The following is a 17,959-nucleotide window of genomic DNA, read 5'->3' as shown; positions in this document are numbered from 1 at the left end:
GTCAGGGCTCACTGCCAAGCAGCCCCTCCCTAGCACATCAGTGACGAGGGGGTGGGAACAGAAGTTTACCAAGAGTTTGCACACATAGTTCCAGCAGCTGTCAGTGACAAGGCCAGGCAGGCATAGATGCCCCCATTTTATAAATGAGGAAACTGAGGCTCAGGCTGGGCATGTGGTATGTGACTTGAGGCATCTCTCTCCATCCTGAGTAACTAGGGAGGCAGCCTGTCTTCCTAAGCACGTGTGTGGTGCATCAGGGGCTAGTAGAGCTGCTTTCTGGGAACTCTTGCTATGGCCAGAAGCACCTCCCCAGATGGTAGTGGGGTCCTCCATCTACTCCCCTAGAACCGCCTGGGTGGGCACTGCTGACTTCACAGGGCCCCCCGGAGAGGCCAGGCCCCAAGGCGCAGGGCGGGCTGGGTTCCCTCACATGCTGGCTACCTCAGTGCTGGGTCACTCAGGTGCTCCCATGAGTGAGAACTGGGTGACTGCAGGCCAGGGATGACTAGGCTTCTGGTCAGTGTTGTGTCCTCCTCTGCCTTGGACCAGGCATGGCCCTGACCCCTCCCGCCCCCCAACCTGTCCAGGGGAGGCTGCAAAGCCACTCTCCAAACTGAGGTCCTTGGGAATGGGGAGGGCGGCGGCCCCCATTACACTTGTTTTCCTGGCCTGAGGGGCCGCCCAAGTCCCCAGGCCCACAAAACCCCAAACCCTTGATTAGGTCACTCTAGAGACTGTGGGCAGCGGGCTGGAAGTCCTAGCCCTTGTCTATGTACCATGCCTAGGCTGTGGGGAGCCTAGGGGGCTGGCAGGGCTGCGGTCCCCAAATGCCTGTCATCCCACAGGGCACTTGGGCCTCTTGCCTTGGGGTAGGGGCATGTCCCAGAGCTGATCTCTCTGTCTAGCCTCACCCTGCTCCCTGTCCCTGCCCCTCACAGGGTCCCAGGATATGGGGTGTGTGGGTCTCATGCTGCCAGAGGGGCACTGCCCCAGCCACAACGCTGGGGTGGCTCCACCCAGCCTCTTCCTCCTGGCGTCTGTGCTGACTCACCACCGGGGCCAGGGCTCCTGCCAGGCATCAAAGACATCTATAAAAGCAGACTGGTTCAGGCCCCAGCATCCCGCTCGATCACCACCTGTCGCCACACAATGTTGGGAGGCCTGGAGAAGCTTGCCGCCGAGGGTCTGGCCCACCGCACGGAGAAGGCCACCAAGGAAGCTGGTAAGGACCCTGAGGTTCCTTTCCACCTGCACTGTTCCTGCCACTGGGGGATCGGGACAGACTCGACGGGGCCTGTGCTGATCCCAGCAGGACTGGAGCAGGCCTTGACCCCATGGGGAACTGAGACTGATCAGCCGCATAGGGACAGGATGGAGGTGGGGGGCTATGGAAGCTGAGGAAGGTACCTCGGGGAGGAGCCGTGAGGGGTCCACTGCCCCAACCAACCCTCCCTGTCAGACCTGCTCTGCTCCCTGGGTTTGATACATTCCTGGGGTCTGTGGCTGAGGCCCGGAGGGGGCAGCTCAGAGGAGGCCCCTGGTGGCGAGAGGGGAGCCAGGGTGCTGGATGAGCAGCTGGTGGCTTAAATCCATCCCTCTGGAAAGCAGGGAGGGGCCCTTCAGTATTAAAACAAACTATTCCGAGTATGCTATACAGAAAAGGAAGATGGAGTTTAATTTTACCATAACTTTAAAGCTTCAAAGATTTCTTGCTTAAGAAACCACTGAGTCTGATTCTGTTCAAAGTCAGCATCCAGGGTTTACACAAAGGACATTTTCAGTTTCTTCAAAGTCCCCAGGGGCTTCCCTGGTGGCACAGTGGTTAAGAATCCGCCTGCCAGTGCAGGGGACAAGGGTTTGAGCCCTGGTCCGGGAAGGTCCCACATGCCGGGGAGCAACTAAGCCCGTGTGTCACAACTGCTGAGCCTGTGCTCTAGAGCCCACGAGCCACAACTACTGAAGCCTGTGTGCCTAGAGCCCGTGCTCCGCAACAAGAGAAGCCACCGCAATGAGAAGCCTGCACAACGGGAAGCCTGCGCAATGAAGACCCAATGCAGCCAAAAAAACCCCAGAAATCCTTTTTTGTATGTCAGCTGCTGGATGCAGGGAGGCTGATCCAGGCCCCACCTATTGGACGTTTTGTGAAAAACAGCTTGTGCCCGCGTTGTGCCCTTCTCTTTCTAAAGGGCTGCAAACCTGTCTGTGTTTCATTTGAACTTTGCAGCTGCTGTTGAGCACCCCCTTTCTTTTCACCAACTCTCTGAGTGCTGTGTCACTCCCAGTCTGCACACGAGGGACCCAAGTGGTGGAGGTGATTCTAGGAGGTAGAAGCTGAGCCAGGTCTTCTGACCGTGGCATCTTCCAGGGCTAGCTCGTGACCAACCTGGGAGGGCAGAGAGTTTCGTGGTGCTGGGGGAGTTGCTCTGGGGAGCTTGGTGCTGCCGGAAGGAGCTTTGACATTCAGCCTCCCACTGCAGCGCAGCCTCCGTCCATCCACAGGCAGGACCGCAGCTTGCCTGAGAGGCCTGGTGACCTGGGAAACACGCCCGGCCTTGGCTCCAGGTCCCCAGCCAGCAGCAGGGCCCGCTCGTTGGCATTCCAGGCCTCGCTGGCCAAGGGGCATGGAGAGCCCTGTGCCTTTACCTGGCTCACTCAGCTTATCTCCTGCCAGCCTGGCCCCTCTCCGGTCTCTGAAGAAAGCCAGCTGGGGGCCCTTCTTGGGAGCAGCTTGTCCTGTCCTGGCCGGGGTGGCATCCCCGAGCCCCTTCCAGGGTATCCAGGGTTGTCTGGGCCCTGCTGTGAGGACAGGCAGCTTACACTGTGCTCTCACTCTGGGCTTGTCTAATTGTTTCAGTTGACATCGTGGAGGGAGTGGTGAAGGAGGTGGTGGAGCCTGCCAAGGAGGCTGCAGAGAATGGTACGGCCAAGGTTGGGGCGGGGAAGGAGGGAAGCTGGGTGCCGGCAGCAGCCTGATCCTTGCCTAACCAGATCACACCTTGACCCCAGTGTGGCATTGTTTCAGTTGGTGTATGATTATCTGTGCTCATCTGAGGTCACAGGCCGTACTTTGCTAAAGCAAGTTCCGTCTAGATAGTCCTCTCTGTGGAATGTTAAGAGGATGACATCACAAAAGACCAGGTGCAGGCGTGCTGGAACAAAACATTTGAGACATAAAATTATATATTTACACGAATACATAGTTCCATAAATGTTTATATGTTTGTGCTGTATCACGATGTAAAACAGCACATGTATATCTCACTCCTTACAACAAAATAGATTCCGAATGGATTAGGACTTAAATATAAATACATGAAATTATTAAATTGTTAGAGGAGAACATAGATCTTAGCATAATCTCAGAGGAGGGAGGATCTTTTTAACGATGACAGAAAATCCAACAGCTATAAAGGAAATACTAGGTAAATTGGACAATATAAAACTTCAAAATTTTCCATAGTGAAAAAAAAAAACTGTAAGCCAAACCAAAAGAAAAACCACAAACTGGGCAAAAATATTTGTAGTAGAAATGATAGCCCAGTATAAAAATGACCACAAGATATAAACAGGCAGTTCACAGAAAAATGAAGCATGAGTAGGCAGTACACCCACAAGCAGATGCTCTGTCTCACTAATAGTTGGAGAAATGCAAGCTGTCTGGAGAAATAAAAGCAAATTTGAATGCATTCCTCCAGGAGCTGTGCTGCCCTCTGCCCCACAGGCTCCTCCAGGGCATGGCCCGGTAAGACTGCCACATCCCACAGACCACTCCAGGTGACTCCAACCCAGCGAGTGACTTGAATTGTTTACTTTGCTCACCTGGATATCCTTTCTTCCTGACAGCCATTGCTGAAGCTTTAAAGAAGACCCATGAGACAAGGGACAAAGTGGTAAAGGAAGTCGCTGAAACAGTGACCGGCACAGTCACAAATGCTGTCACGCACGCAGCAGAAGGCCTGGGCAAACTGGGACAGTGAGCATGCCTGCCACTAGCAGGCTCTTCCTGAATCGCAATAAAAAGCTGTGAAATGTGTACACTGAGCCCTGGGTTTGTTCCTGTTTGGGTGGAGACGTTGCGTATGTCCCGAGTGTCCACTCTGCGGGGACAAGAGGCCAGCACCTTGGCACCCACTGGGGGTCAGATAGGTCCCTGTGATAAATCAGACGTGCTGCTCTCACATTATGACTTCTTATGTCAGCAAGGAGCTCTTGAGAACTGTTAGTGTCTGTGCTACATTTCTTAAAAGCCTATTTCCGCAGCAGCTATACATAGCTTTCAGACACCTCAGTGCTTCAAGGACACCCCAAGGGAGGACCACAGTTCAGCGTATGTGTTCTTTGCGTTTTCCTTGAAATATTCTTACAGCAAATCAGGGAAGATAACAGACCAACCTGACTGAGGGGTTAGCTGGGCAGGCTCAGGCAGGTTGAGCTGCTTCATGTTCTGAAAGAGGCTTCAGAGAAGCGTTTCTGCTGGACAGTCACAGAATCAGGTCATGGAGAAACTGAGTCCAGTGCCTGTTGGCTGCTGGAGCTGCTGTCAGATCTCCACTCAGAGACTTGGGTTAGGCCTAACTGGCGGTAGTGGGTCAGAATGCCTGACCTTCTCTCCTTCCTGCCACGAGTGAGTCAGTACCATTAAAGTTAAACATGTTTGGGCTTCCCTGGTGGCACAGTGGTTGAGAGTCCGCCTGCCGATGCAGGGGACACGGGTTCGTGTCCCGGTCCGGGAAGATCCCACATGCCGCGGAGCGGCTGGGCCCGTGAGTCATGGCCGCTGGGCCTGTGCGTCTGGAGCCTGTGCTCCGCAACGGGAGAGGCCACAGCAGTGAGAGGCCCGCGTACCGCAAAAAAAAAAAAAAAAAAAGTTAAACATGTTTAAATAGCATTTAGCTTAACATTTTGGATTAAAGAAAGAGGAAATGACTTGTAAAGATATGGCATTGCTTATTTATCCTGCTGGAAGTTACTTGTTCTTAGGGGAAATTAGAGGAAAAGGTGTTTTATGGAATGAGTTAGTTGCTCCCCATATTTCTGGCGTTCTTTCAGAATTGGCTTCACACGTTTCTGAATGGCCCAGGAATATCCAATGTTCTGGCTTGGAACATTCGCTATTGTCCAGCTAGATATGGACCTTATATCTTGGTTTGGGTTCTGATGTCTTTTGAGTTCTCCCAATCCAAACCCAAGCTCAAAAGGATGTGGATTGTGGGTGGCAATGTCAACCAGAACAGCCTCTTTGTTTTTTTAAATTTTAGGAGGCAAATGAAGTTTGTTTTTTAACTTTCTGCAGGGTTTTTGTTTTTAAATTTTTATTGGGGTATAATTGATTTACAATGTTGTATTAGTTTCAGGTGTACAGCAAAGTGAATCTGTTATACAAATATATACACTTTTTTTAGATTCTTTTCCCATATAGGCCATAACAGAGTATTGACCAGAACAGCCTCTTTGGATGGCAGTTCCTCTTACCAGACTTTATTCTTTGGGTGTACAGACAGAGGCCTGAAGGGCGAGGATACATTCTGACATATTAATGATAGCAAGAGATTGGAAACACCCTAAAATGATAATTAGAAATTACTTGGATGGCAAGCTTTACTCTGCTTATTAGATTTGACAATATAGAGTTGACACATTACTTCTAGTGTATTATAATGCTTTAGCTTGAAAAATGGGACTTGTGCTTTTAACGACTGGTTAACATTTATCACATTTATATGAAATGGAATACTCTGTGGCTGTTAAGAATGAGGAAAATATACATATATCATTAGAGAACATGTACAAATAAGTTAATAGTTTGTGAAATGTATGTAGAATAAGTTCATTTTTACAAAGCAAACATAAGAATAGAAGAAAACTGGTAGCATATATAGAGCAAATATTAACAGTGTTCAACTCTGTGGGAATATGAGGAATCCTCACTCCTTATATTATGTATTTCCATGATGCTTGAATTTAAGAGAAAACCAATACATATATTTTGAAATGTGGTTGTAGAGGCCACATAACTAGCTTATTGAAGATTGCTTCCTAATTAAATGCTACTTAAAGTTTGCTGGTTTCAAACTTTTGTTGCCACTTGGCAACAAGGAAAGTCAAGAAACACAGTGTTTAGAAACTTCAAGCAATTGGGCATCGCAGGGACCAACAAGAGTGTGATCAGTGGAGAACTCTTGTCGAATGGGGTATAGACCAGTTCAGGTTGTTGAACTTGTACAGTAAGTTGCACGTGAACTAGTCACAGGAAGTGGCGGAAGTAGCACCACGTATCATGATGAATGAGGTTAAGGAACAAACAAAAATCCAAAAAACTGGACCTCCTTCACAGAGAATTGGAGAAGCACTCCCACCTTCCTTTAACTTCACCTTGCAGTGTGCTGTTCTAAAATAGATACTTGCGTCTCTCATTTTCTTTTTACTGTGTGTATTGTGCAGTGAGGGGCATGGCCTCAACCCCAGACTCTAAGCATGTTATAAGAAGCAATCAAGAGTGATGTCAAAGACAATTGCTGGCTTTCTCCAAGACCTCCAAAAATTCTCTATAACAATCATGAGAAAACTGACAAAAATATGGTCAGAATCAACTTTTTTCAGAACTCTGGAAATTAACCAAAGGCTTACAGTAATCCAGGGAGTATTTACATAAAACAAAGACAATCTTTTTTCAGAACAGCGAGCTTTGTAATGTTTTTAACTTGCCCTATTCTTTTCTCATCTCTCCCCGCCACCTTTCCAGCTCCACTGTAAGCCTCGAAAACCAATGTAATAGGAAAGGACCTTTGTATTCTTTTTTTAAAAAATAAATTTATTTATTTATTCATACTTTATTTTTAGCTGCATTGGGTCTTCATTGCTGCTTACAGGCTTTCTCTAGTTGCAGAGAGCGGGGGCTACTCTTCATTGCGGTGCACGGTCTTCTCACTGTGGTGGCTTCTCTGAGTCGTGGAATATGGGCTCTAGGCGCGGGCTTCAGTAGTGTGGCTCACGGGCTCAGTTACTCCGCGGCACGTAGGATCTTCCGAGAGCAGGGCTCGAACCCGCGTCCCCTGCATCGGCAGGCAGATTCTTAACCACTGCACCACCAGGGAAGCCCAGAACCTTTGTATTCTATTACAAGCTAATCACTAATGGGATGTTGCCTGTGCGCTTAAATTATACATAATGGCCCATCCCTGGGAACCCTGCCTCCCAGGTAATGAGCATTAAGGTAAAATACCTTTGTTTAGCTCACAGGGAACATCCTGACCAGGCCCACCTGTGAGTGACTGCAGGCAGGAAGAAATGAACACATCCCCTCTGGAGGCTAATGGGAACCAGGAGTGTTTGACTCTACTCCCTCTCCTATTAGTATAAAAGGAGCCTGAATTTTAACTCAGGCAAGATGGTTCTTTGGGACATGACGCCACTGTCTTCTTGGTCTGCTGGATTTCTGAATAAAGTCACCATTCCTCGCCCCAGCAACTCATTTCTTGATTTATGGGCCTGTAGTGTGGTGAGCAGCACGAGCTTGGACTCTTTAACAAATTTTGGCGTGGCCAGCCAGCAGCCTTGCTACTTGTGGCTAGCCAGCCCTGGCTGGGTAATTTTGGGGTAAGGCCCTAGCAGCTGCCGGGACAGCTTGTCCTGAGGATCTTTCCCTTCAAAATTCTCCAAAGTGGCACCGGCTTCCCCAGAGCTTGACAGTTGGAGCAACAAATCGACGTTTGGGAGCAACAAGCTCCATACAGTAGGGTGAGTTGCTCCGGTGTGTACAGCCGGGAACTTTTCCTCTGTTTGGGGCTTTTTCTCCAGAATAAGCCAATTTGTTTTGTATTTGAGTGGGGTGCACTGTTGGAGAGAGGAAAGAGTTGTCGGACTTTTATCTGATTTGTGAACCGGTTCGTTTGTTCCTGTGGATGCTACTAGCATTTGTGTGTACAGTTTGTGTTTTGTTTGTCTTGAATTTCTGTCTTTAAAAATGGGGAATATTTCAACTATCCCGGAAGTCCTCTGAGGCTCATTTTGGATAAGTGATCTGATTACAGCTATGAACCCATGGGTGAGAGGAAGATGATACTTTATCATAACAATGTGTGGCCTCAGTACCTGTTAGGATCTGCACAAAGGATTTAGGCAGGGCTATCTCGGGACCCCGTGCACCATGTACTGCTTTCCTTGCTGTGTTAAGTCCTTTGTTTATGGTCTCCTGTGTTGTTGGTATATGTAAAACACCAAGACCAAACTTGAGGGTTTATTTAAGATTTTCTGTTTGTCGTTTGGGTTTTTCATTTCATTTTATTTGGTACTGTTTCTCCATATACAGCCAAATAAGTTTTGTGATACTTAAAATTTTTACTGATGTTAAATGGAGGAAAGGAACAGAAAAAGCTAAACAAAACCAAAGCAAAAAACTCTGTCTGCTCTTATCTAAGAGTGGGGCATTCTCAGGAAGAAGAGAAATGTTCAACTTGGTTCCTAAAATCACTAAAAGCTACAAATAGAAATAGAAGTAAAATAAATATTAATAAAAAGGGTTTAGCCATCTAGACCAGTGATCTTGATTTGTCCCATCTGCCAGAAACCCAGTTTGAATCCAACCTCTTTTGTAACAGATTAGTTTTACATTGTTGTACTTGATTCATGGCTGAAATGTTGGAATGGGAACTGTGAGGTCCCTGTGTTTGTACATGTTACAGATGTGTAGCACTGCCAACATAATGTGCAAAAAAGCTCTATTTATTTGGCTTAAAGGAAATTAAGCACTTGTATAAATACTCAAATATAAAAGAAACTAGCTAGAATGAATTCTGGGTTCATGTGATCTAGGAAATACTCAGTATTGAATTAATATCTGGTATTAAGGTTTGCATAAGCTTGTTGGTTTGATTTCCGCAGACATGTCTTTAGAGTCATCAACATTAAGTATAATACTGTTATTGTACCTAAGTTTGCTAGAAATCAAATAAGACCTATTCTTTTTTTTGTTTAAATAAATTTATTTATTTATTTTTTGGCTGCATTGGGTCTTTGTTGCTGCGCACGGGCTTTCTTTAGGTGTGGCGAGCAGGGGCTACTCTTTGTTGCGGTGCGTGGGCTTCTCATCGTGGTGGCTTCTCTTGTTGTGGAGCACAGGCTCTAGGTGCACAGGCTTCAGTAGTTGCAGCACACAGGCTCAGTAGTTGTGGCTCGCGAACTATAAAGCACAGGCTCAGTAGTTGTGGCACACGGGCTTAGTTGCTCCGCAGCATGGGGGATCTTTCCAGACCAGGGCTCGAACCCATGTCCCCTGCACCGGCAGGCGGATTCTTAACCACTGCGCCACCAGGGAAGTCCCAAGACCTATTCTTGTTAACAAAGTTTGTCAGCGAGAAGATAATATGACAAAGATTTTAACTAAATAAAATAGAGGTATATGAGGTAAGAGTTTTAGGTAAACTCTATAGGAATAATTATGTTTGGGGAATGTCTATCTAAAATAGTTTCTCCAGATTTTCATAGCTTGAAACTAAACTAAGATAAATGAAGAGAATTCATTGACTCTCCGGGTCATTTCAAATAGGATAAAATATTAGAACATTAATTGCTAGACAGGTCTAAGTTTACCTACATTTGCCTTCTTAGAAAAGGAAGACTAAAGCATAAGTTTGTCAATCAGGAAATGCTGGTTTGACGGTTTTACAATTACTTCTTGATTTTTCACTAGAGATTAAGGTTTTAAAGTTAAGATTTATAAAGGGAGCATTTTAGTGTGCAAGATGTAGGATGTGTGTTTTCAGCAAAGAAGGTATGAGGAATGAAAACGCATCTTGTTAAAGGGAAAAAGTGGTTTTGTTTTAGAGCTGGCTGTTTTTGAATGGAAAAAGTGAGGGACAGATTAATATGGATACAGAAAATTGTGGAAGGTTTTTGGAGGAGGAACACTGAAAGAATTTTTTGTGCATGATAGGGATTGGCTAAGATAAGATTGAATTTAAGAAAACAAATTTTAAAGGTAAAGTGGTATAAAACCTGAATTTGGTTTTCTAAGAGGACAAAGTTTTCTTAAAATATTGAACTACTTTTGGTAATTGTTTCTTTAAGTGATCTGTATTTGCCATTGAGATCTTTTATCACTGGTTAAAACTTTTTGATATTTTTGATGAATTTCCCAAAGATCAAATTCTAGGGCTTCCCTGATGGCGCAGTGGTTGAGAATCCGCCTGCCGATGCAGGGGACACGGGTTCGTGCCCCGGTCCGGGAAGATCCCACATGCCGCAGAACGGCTGGGCCCGTGAGCCGTGGCCGCTGAGCCTGTGCGTCTGGAGCCTGTGCTCTGCAATGGGAGAGGCCACAACAGTGAGAGGACCGCGTACCACAAAAAAAAAAAAAAAAAAAAAAAAAAGATCAAATTCTAAATGAAGTACACTTGACCTCTAGCTAACTTTGAGGTTTTCCCAAGGGTCCCTGGAACACCTCAAATTATTTATTTTCTCTGTCTCAGAGAGAAGAATATTAAACTAATTAGGTTTATTTGGTATGTTAAATTATGTGGGAAGCATTGTCAAATAAGTGATGATAAATCTTAGATTGTATCATATGGGTAAAAGTTATTAATATACACATTCTAGAAATTATATGCAACTCCTGAAATTCTGGTATATCCTGGTAAATGGTATTAGGCATAATTTTAGTAATTATCATAAATTGTTGTATGTCACAGCAGTAACCAAGTTTCTTTTCAGTTGCATTGTAATCCCAGTTGGTTGATGCCAAAGCATAAAGGCATCCCTTTAATGGTTTGAGACAGTCAATTGCTGTTTATCGTTTTACAGTGGCTTTTGAATGACTCTATAGCTATTGTGTGAAGAAGTCGGGAAGAATGATGAAATCCTTTATGTGCAAGCATTTATGCTGTTACATCAGGGAAAATAAAAAGAAGGGAATACGAGTGAGGATATGTTGCTTCAAACCTTAAACTCCTACGGCTGAGCTCGCTGTCCCAGCCTGGCCAATATATCCAACGCCTCCAGCACCTTCCATTCCTATCCAGCCCCAATTCCTGGCACTGGGGCTCAGGACTTCCCTTCCTTCTCGGGATCAATTACAAAATCGTATGTTAGGTTTTGGGGCTCAGGTACTTGGTCTGGTATCACCAGCTAAGAACCGACAGGGCACCCAATTTGGGCCAGGAGCCACTCCCAGGGGACGGCAATTTCCCTTCCCCCATTACCCCATAGGTAATCTAAATGCAAATGATCTGCCCGCTGGGTTTCTCAGGCTTGTTTAATTGGAAAGATTGCAACCCTCCTTAATAGGGAGGATCCTCTACACCTGGGGTCCACTTGGCAGTACCCTCAGCTGAACCAGATTGGGACCGCAGTGAGGGAAGAATACCCCTATTAGAGAACTAGTTATTGGTGCATCTTGGCAGGGCTTTGAAAAGGAAAACCAAAGCAAAAGATTTTCAAGAAATTCAGCAAAACAAATGAAGATCTCTCTGAATTTTTGGAAAGGATTTATCAGGTGTACAGATGTCATACTAATGCAGATCCCGAGGCCCCTGAAAATATTAGAATGGTGAATTTGACCTTTTGGTGGGGGCAAAGTGCCTCAGATATCGAGAGAAAGTTGCAAAGATTAGATGGTGCATTTGGAATGAACCCTTCTCAATTGGTAGATGTTGCTTTTAAAGTGTTCAATAGGAACAACAACAGAAGAAAGAAGATGCAAAACAAAACACCACTTTTTTGGTAGTAAGTCACCACTGGGGAAGGAAAACAGGTGGCCCTAGGCTAAAACATAAGCAGAAAAACAAAAGATGAGAGCCTCTCTCAAATGGTAGAAAGAGAGAAACTCTGGTGAATGAACAGTCCAGGGGCTCCCTTGGACTTGAGGCGCCTAATTCCTCACAGGAGCCCCAGGTAAAACTGACAGTGGGGAATGAGTTGATTAACTTTCTGGTAGACCTCACCCTGAGGTTTCTCACCAGAACAGCTTGACATCAGAGTCCCACCAGAACACAAATTAAGCCTACAGATGGCACTCATGAAAGCCCCAGGAAAGAAGACAGAGCTCTCTCCCCACAGGTCTCCAAAAGGTGAGACCAGAAGTGTGTGCTAACCGCACCCCGGAGAAGGCCAAAAATACATGGCCAATACGAATACCATTAAAAAGGGTCACTGGGACACCTAGTCTAAAAATATATCCTCTGAGGCAAGAGGATCACTTCTCCCACAGATTGACTTGTCAAAATACCAGCCAGTATTCCTTGTGTGTGCCCCTCCAGGACATCTACAAAATTGGAAGTATTGGTACTGTCCCTGTGGGTGGAGTGGAAACTGGTGTTCTCATACCTGGCATGGTGGTCACCTTTGCTCCACTCAACGTTACAATGAAGTAAAATCTGCTGAAATGCACCATGAAGCTTTGAGTAAAGCCCTTCCTGGGGACAATGTGGGCTTCAATGTCAAGAACATGTCTGTCAAAGATGTGCGTAGTGGCTGGCGACTGTGACCCATCAATGGAAGCAGCTGGCTTTCCTGTTCAAGTAATAATCTTCCTCCTTTTTTTTTTTTTTTTGTGTGTGTGTGTGTGTGTGTGTGTGTGTGGTACGTGGGCCTCTCACTGTTGTGGCCTCTCCCGTTGCGGAGCACAGGCTCCGGACGCGCAGGCTCAGCGGCCATGGCTCACGGGCCCAGCCGCTCCACGGCATGTGGGATCTTCCCGGACTAGGGCACGAACCCGTGTCCCCTGCATCGGCAGGCAGACTCTCAACCACTGCGCCACCAGGGAAGCCCTCAAGTAATAATCTTGAATCTCCCGGGCCAAATCAGTGCTGGATATGCACCTGTGCTGGATTGCTGCACAGCTCACGTTGCTTGCAGGTTTGCTAAGCTGAAGGAAAAGATGGATCATCGTCTGGGAAAAAAGCTGGAAGATGGCCCCAAATTCTTGAAATCTGCTGATGCTGCCATCATTGATATGGTTCTTGGCAAGCCCACGTGTGTTGAGAGCTTCTCTGACTATCCTCCTCTGGGCCGTTTTGCTGATTGTGACACGAGAAAGATGGTTGCTGTGGGTGTCATCAAAGCAGTGGACAAGGAGGCAGCTGGAGCTGGCAAGGTCACCAAGTCTGCACAGAAAGCTTAGAAGGTGAAACGAATATTATCCCCAATCCCGGCCACCCCAGTCTTAATCAGTGGTGGAAGAAGGGTCTCAGAAAACCTGTTTGTCTCAACTGGACATTTAACTTTAATAGTAAAAGACTGGTTAATGATAACAATGCATCGTAAAACCTTCATCAGGAAAGGAAAATGTTTTGTGGACCATTTGTTTTGTGTGGCAGTTTTTTTTTTTTATGTTGAGGGTAGGAGTTTATTAATTTATTTTTGCTGTGTTGTGTCTTCGTTTCTGTGTGAGGGCTTTCTCTAGTTGTGGCAAGTGGGGGCCACTCTTCATTGCAGTGCATGGGCCTCTCACGATCGCGGCCTCTTGTTGCGGAGCACAGGCTCCAGACGCGCAGGCTCAGTAGTTGTGGCTCATGGGCCTAGTTGCTCCGCAGCATGTGGGATCTTCCCAGACCAGGGCTCGAACCCGTGTCCCCTGCATTAGCAGGCAGATTCTCAACCACTGCACCACCAGGGAAGCCCTGTGTGTGGCAGTTTAAAGTTATTAGTCTTTAAAATCAGTATCTTTTAATTGGTTAAAGCCCTCCTTAAGGAAATTATCCCCTGATTAAGGCCTTGGATTAAGGCATTGGAACTACATTCATCCTGGAGACCACAATCAACAGGAAAAACTGAGAAAATGAACACCAACTTAACTTGGGATAAGGCCTTGCCAGTTGCCCTGCTATGGATCAGTGGCTTCCAGAAGCAGGCTTAAATTAAGCCGCTTTGGGGGACTTCCCTCGTGGTGCTCCCAATGAAGGGGGCCTGGGTTTGATCCCTGGTCAGGGAACTAGATCCCATATGCGTGCCACAACTAAAGAGTTTGCATGCCACAACTAAGGAGCCGGTGAGCTGCAACTAAGACCCGGTGCAACCAAACAAATTAACTAATTAAAAAAAATTAAGCCTCTTTGAAATATTGTATGGTAGGCTGTTCCAGATGTCTGCCTAGGCGAGAGAATCTATAAATGCTCTAAAAGACCCAGCAGCTGGGCTTCCCTGGTAGCACAGTGGTTAAGAATCCACCTGCCGGGCTTCCCTGGTGGCACAGTGGTTGAGAGTCCGCCTGCTGATGCAGGGTACACGGGTTCGTGCCCCAGTCTGGGAAGATCCCACATGCCGCGGAGCGGCTGGGCCCGTGAGCCATGGCTGCTGAGCCTGCACGTCTGGAGCCTGTGCTCTGCAACGGGAGAGGCCACAACAGTGAGAGGCCTGCATACCAAAAAAAAAAAAGAATCTGCCTGCCAATGCAGGGGACATGGGTTCGAGCCCTGGTCTGGGAAGATCCCACATGCCGCGGAGCAACTAAGCCTGTGGGCCACAACTACTTAGCCTGTGCTCTAGAGCCTGCGCGCCACAACTACTGAGCCCATGTGCCGCAACTACTGAAGCCCAGGCAACTAGAGCCTGTGCTCTGCAACGAGAAGCCAACGCAATGAGAAGCCCACACACCATGACGAAGAGTAGCCCCCATTCACCACAACTAAAGAAAGCTCACATGCAGCAATGAAGACCCAACACAGCCAAAAATAAATAAATAAATAAATTTATTAAAAAAAAAAAATAAAGACCCAGCAGTTGCCAATTATGTTGAAACTTTGGACACTATACTAATCTTTGTTCGTGAGTTTGCCTCCAACAGGTCTGCCCATCCAAATGAAGCAGATGGGAATTTCATTGTAGCTGGAGAAGGGTCAACCAATTTATTTAATTTTGTCTAAATAAATAGCACAGGAATTTAGTATTTGTATTGGGAACTGGGACCAAAACCCCAAGTTCAATTACAAATTAGTCAACAAAGTGCTAAGCAGTTTTATCAGGTTCAAATAGTTGTAGATAAAAAAAGAACTAAAGATTCTTAGGAATATTCATAGCCTCTGGAAGTAGCCAGAGCAGTCTTCATGCCTTTTCCCACAAGACTGAAATGGACATTGACAATGGGGAAATGTAATAGCTAAGAAACTTTGCATTATATTACAAGCTAATTATTGAAGGGATGTTGCCTGTGAGCTTAAATTATACATACTGGCCCATCTCTGGGAATCCTGCCTCCCAGGTAATGAGCATTAAGCTAAAATACCTTTGTTTAGCTCACAGGGAACATCCTGACCAGGCCCACCTGTGAATGACTGCAGGGAGGAAGAAACGAACACATCCCCACTGGAGGTTAATGGAAACCAGGAGTGTTTGACCTTACTCCCTCCCCTTTCAATAATAAAGAAGCCTGAATTCTAACTTGGGCAAGATGGTTCTTGGGGCATGAGTCCACCATCTTCTTGATCTACTGGCTTTCCAAATGAAGTTGCTATTGCTTGCCCCAGCAACTCATCTCTCGATGTATTGGCCTGTCCTGCGGTGAGCAGTACAAGGTTGGACACCAACAGCCCACAGTCAACAGTGAAAACCAGCAGCTTGGCAGCTACTGGAAAGAGTAGAACAGAGTTGGTGTTTCTTCAAAGCCTTATTTCCAGAGAAATGTCATTGTTTGACTTGACTGGTGGCTCCTAGGAAGACCCCACTGCAAGGCTGTCTTTATTTGCATGGGCTAGAAGCTCCCCTAGTGCAAAAAGGCTTTTCCCTGGGGCTGTTTGCTATAAAACATTTAGAGGTAATTTTTTAAGTTGGTGGCAGTATGAGGTGAGGTGGTGAATAACAGTTTGAGTAAGCAATAGGCTAACCAAAAATCTTAAAAGGAAAACCTGGGGAATAAAACGTCCTTAGGGGCTTTGAAAATTCTAACATACTGCTGGGAATCTAGAAGGCCATGCACGTGTGTGAGGCTCAGTAAAGGCCATGCACATGTGTGTAAGCTCAGTAAAGACCTGAGAAGGCCTGAAGTTCTCACCTCTAACCCTGAGGCTTTATGCAAGCAGGAAGTGAGAACCAAGGCCAAGACGTAAGTTGCCTGGCTGAGTGTTGAAGGTGAGGCCCAGCATAGACAAGAGTCTTGGCAAAGATAGGAGACTTACTGGTTCTAGGTACTTGAAGAAATCTCTGTCCAATCATTAGCTGACCACTAAGCTAACTGAGGAGAAATTTCAGTGGCCACACACAACAAAGAAAACAGACTATAGAATTAGTTCAGAAAGGTCACTAAACACTCAACAACAACAAATCTGGGGGGAGGAATATGGAATCTGATTTCCAGAGTTGCCACTTTATATTATTTAACATGTCCAGTTTTCAGCAAAAACAAAACAAAGATATGCAAGGAAAGAAATTATGACACATTTGGTGGTGGGGGGGGGATAGAAACTGTGCCTTAAGACTTCAGAAGATGGACTTACTAGACAAAGACTTCAACTATTTTAAACATGTTCAAAGAGCTAAAGGAAACCACATCTAAATAATTAAAGTATGAGATCAACATCAAATAGAGAATACAAATAAAGAATTATAAATTATAAAAAGGAATGAAGTAGAAATTGTAGAACCCAAAATACAACTGAAATAAAAAAAAATAAGAATTTTTTACCAAATCCAAGGCCATGAAGATTTACCAATATGGTTTCTTCTAATAGTTTTACAATTTTATCTCTTATACTTACGTCTTTGATCCATTTTGAGTTAATTTTTATATATGGAGTGAGGAAGAAGTCAAACTTTGTTCCTTTGCACATAGATATCCAGTTGTCCTAATGCCTTTTGTTGAAGAGACTATTCTTTTTCCTCATTGGATGGTGTTATGTGTTGAACTGAGTTCCCCCAAAAAAGATATGTTAAAGTCCTAACCCCCAGTACCTGAAGAAGAGACCTTATTTGTCAATATGGTCATTGCAGATGTAACTAGTTAAGATGAGGTCATACTGGAGTAAGGTGGACCCTTAATCCAATATAACTGGTGTCCCTATAAGAGACACACATAGAGGGATGATGGCCATGTGATAACAGAAGCTGAGATTGGAGTAATGCAGCTGCAAGCCAAAGAATGCCAAGGATTGATGGTTGCCACCAAAAGCTAGGAAAAGGCAAGAAATTCTCTCCTTCAGGTTTCAGGGAGAACATGGCCCTGCTGACAATTTATAGCCCCCCAAACTATGAGACAATAAAGTTCTGTGGTTTTTAAGTCATCCAATTTGTGGTACTTTAAGGCAGCCTTGGGAAACCAATACAAATGGTGTTGGCACCAATGTTAAAAATCAATTGACCATAGATGTTTCTGGACTCTCGGTTCTATTCCATTGGTCCATATGTTTATATGTCAGTCAGTACCACACTGTTTAAATTACTGTAGCTTTGTATTACATTTTGAAATGGAAGTGTGAGAACTCCAAGCTTTTTTGTTGTTGTTGCTTTTTTTTTTTTTCCCAATATTTTGGTTATTTGGAGCTACTTGCAGTTTTGTTGCAGCAAGCAGGGGCTACTCTTCATTGTGGTGCACGTGCTTCTCATTGCAGTGGCTTCTCTTGTTATGGAGCACAGGCTATAGGTGCATGGGCTTCAGTAGTTGTGGCACATGGGCTTAGTTGCTCCGTGGCATGTGGGATATTCCTGGACCACTGGCAGGCAGATTCTTAACCTCTGTGCCACCAGGGAAGTCCCTGCAGTTTCATATTAATTTTAGAATCAGATTTTCTATTTTTTGCAAAAAAGGCCATTGGAATTTTGACTCTATAGATTGCTTTGAGAAGTAATTCCAACTTAACATTAAGTTTTCCAATCTATAATCATGGGAAGTCTTTCCATTTATTGAGGTATTCTTTTGTTTAAACAGTGTTTTGTAGTTTTATAAGGGTTTCAACTCCTTGGTTAAACTTATTCCCAGATATTTTCTTCTTTCATATGCTTTTGTAAATGGAATTGTTTTCTTAGTTTCCTTTACAGA

The 17,959-nt window shown here is 45.4% G+C and overlaps 1 protein-coding gene and 1 pseudogene across 1 annotated transcript; both read left to right on the top strand.

Annotated features, from left to right (window-relative positions):
• The first annotated feature begins 944 nt into the window (after positions 1 to 944).
• FAM25A (family with sequence similarity 25 member A) lies at positions 945 to 4,041 on the top strand. Its single transcript, XM_059053939.2, has 3 exons — positions 945 to 1,222; positions 2,855 to 2,917; positions 3,844 to 4,041. The coding sequence occupies exons 1-3, from the start codon at positions 1,150 to 1,152 to the stop codon at positions 3,975 to 3,977; spliced, it is 270 nt and encodes an 89-aa protein (XP_058909922.1). The 5' UTR covers positions 945 to 1,149; the 3' UTR covers positions 3,978 to 4,041.
• A 3,361-nt stretch (positions 4,042 to 7,402) lies between these two features.
• Positions 7,403 to 13,114, top strand: LOC131750330 (elongation factor 1-alpha 1 pseudogene; annotated as a pseudogene).
• Positions 13,115 to 17,959: the final 4,845 nt, after the last annotated feature.

The sequence above is a fragment of the Kogia breviceps genome, chromosome 2, assembly GCF_026419965.1.
Source record: "Kogia breviceps isolate mKogBre1 chromosome 2, mKogBre1 haplotype 1, whole genome shotgun sequence".
In the NCBI taxonomy this organism is placed as follows: domain Eukaryota; kingdom Metazoa; phylum Chordata; class Mammalia; order Artiodactyla; family Physeteridae; genus Kogia; species Kogia breviceps.
The sequence above is the reverse complement of the archived record's forward strand: the minus strand, read 5'-3'. Positions and strand labels throughout refer to the sequence as shown.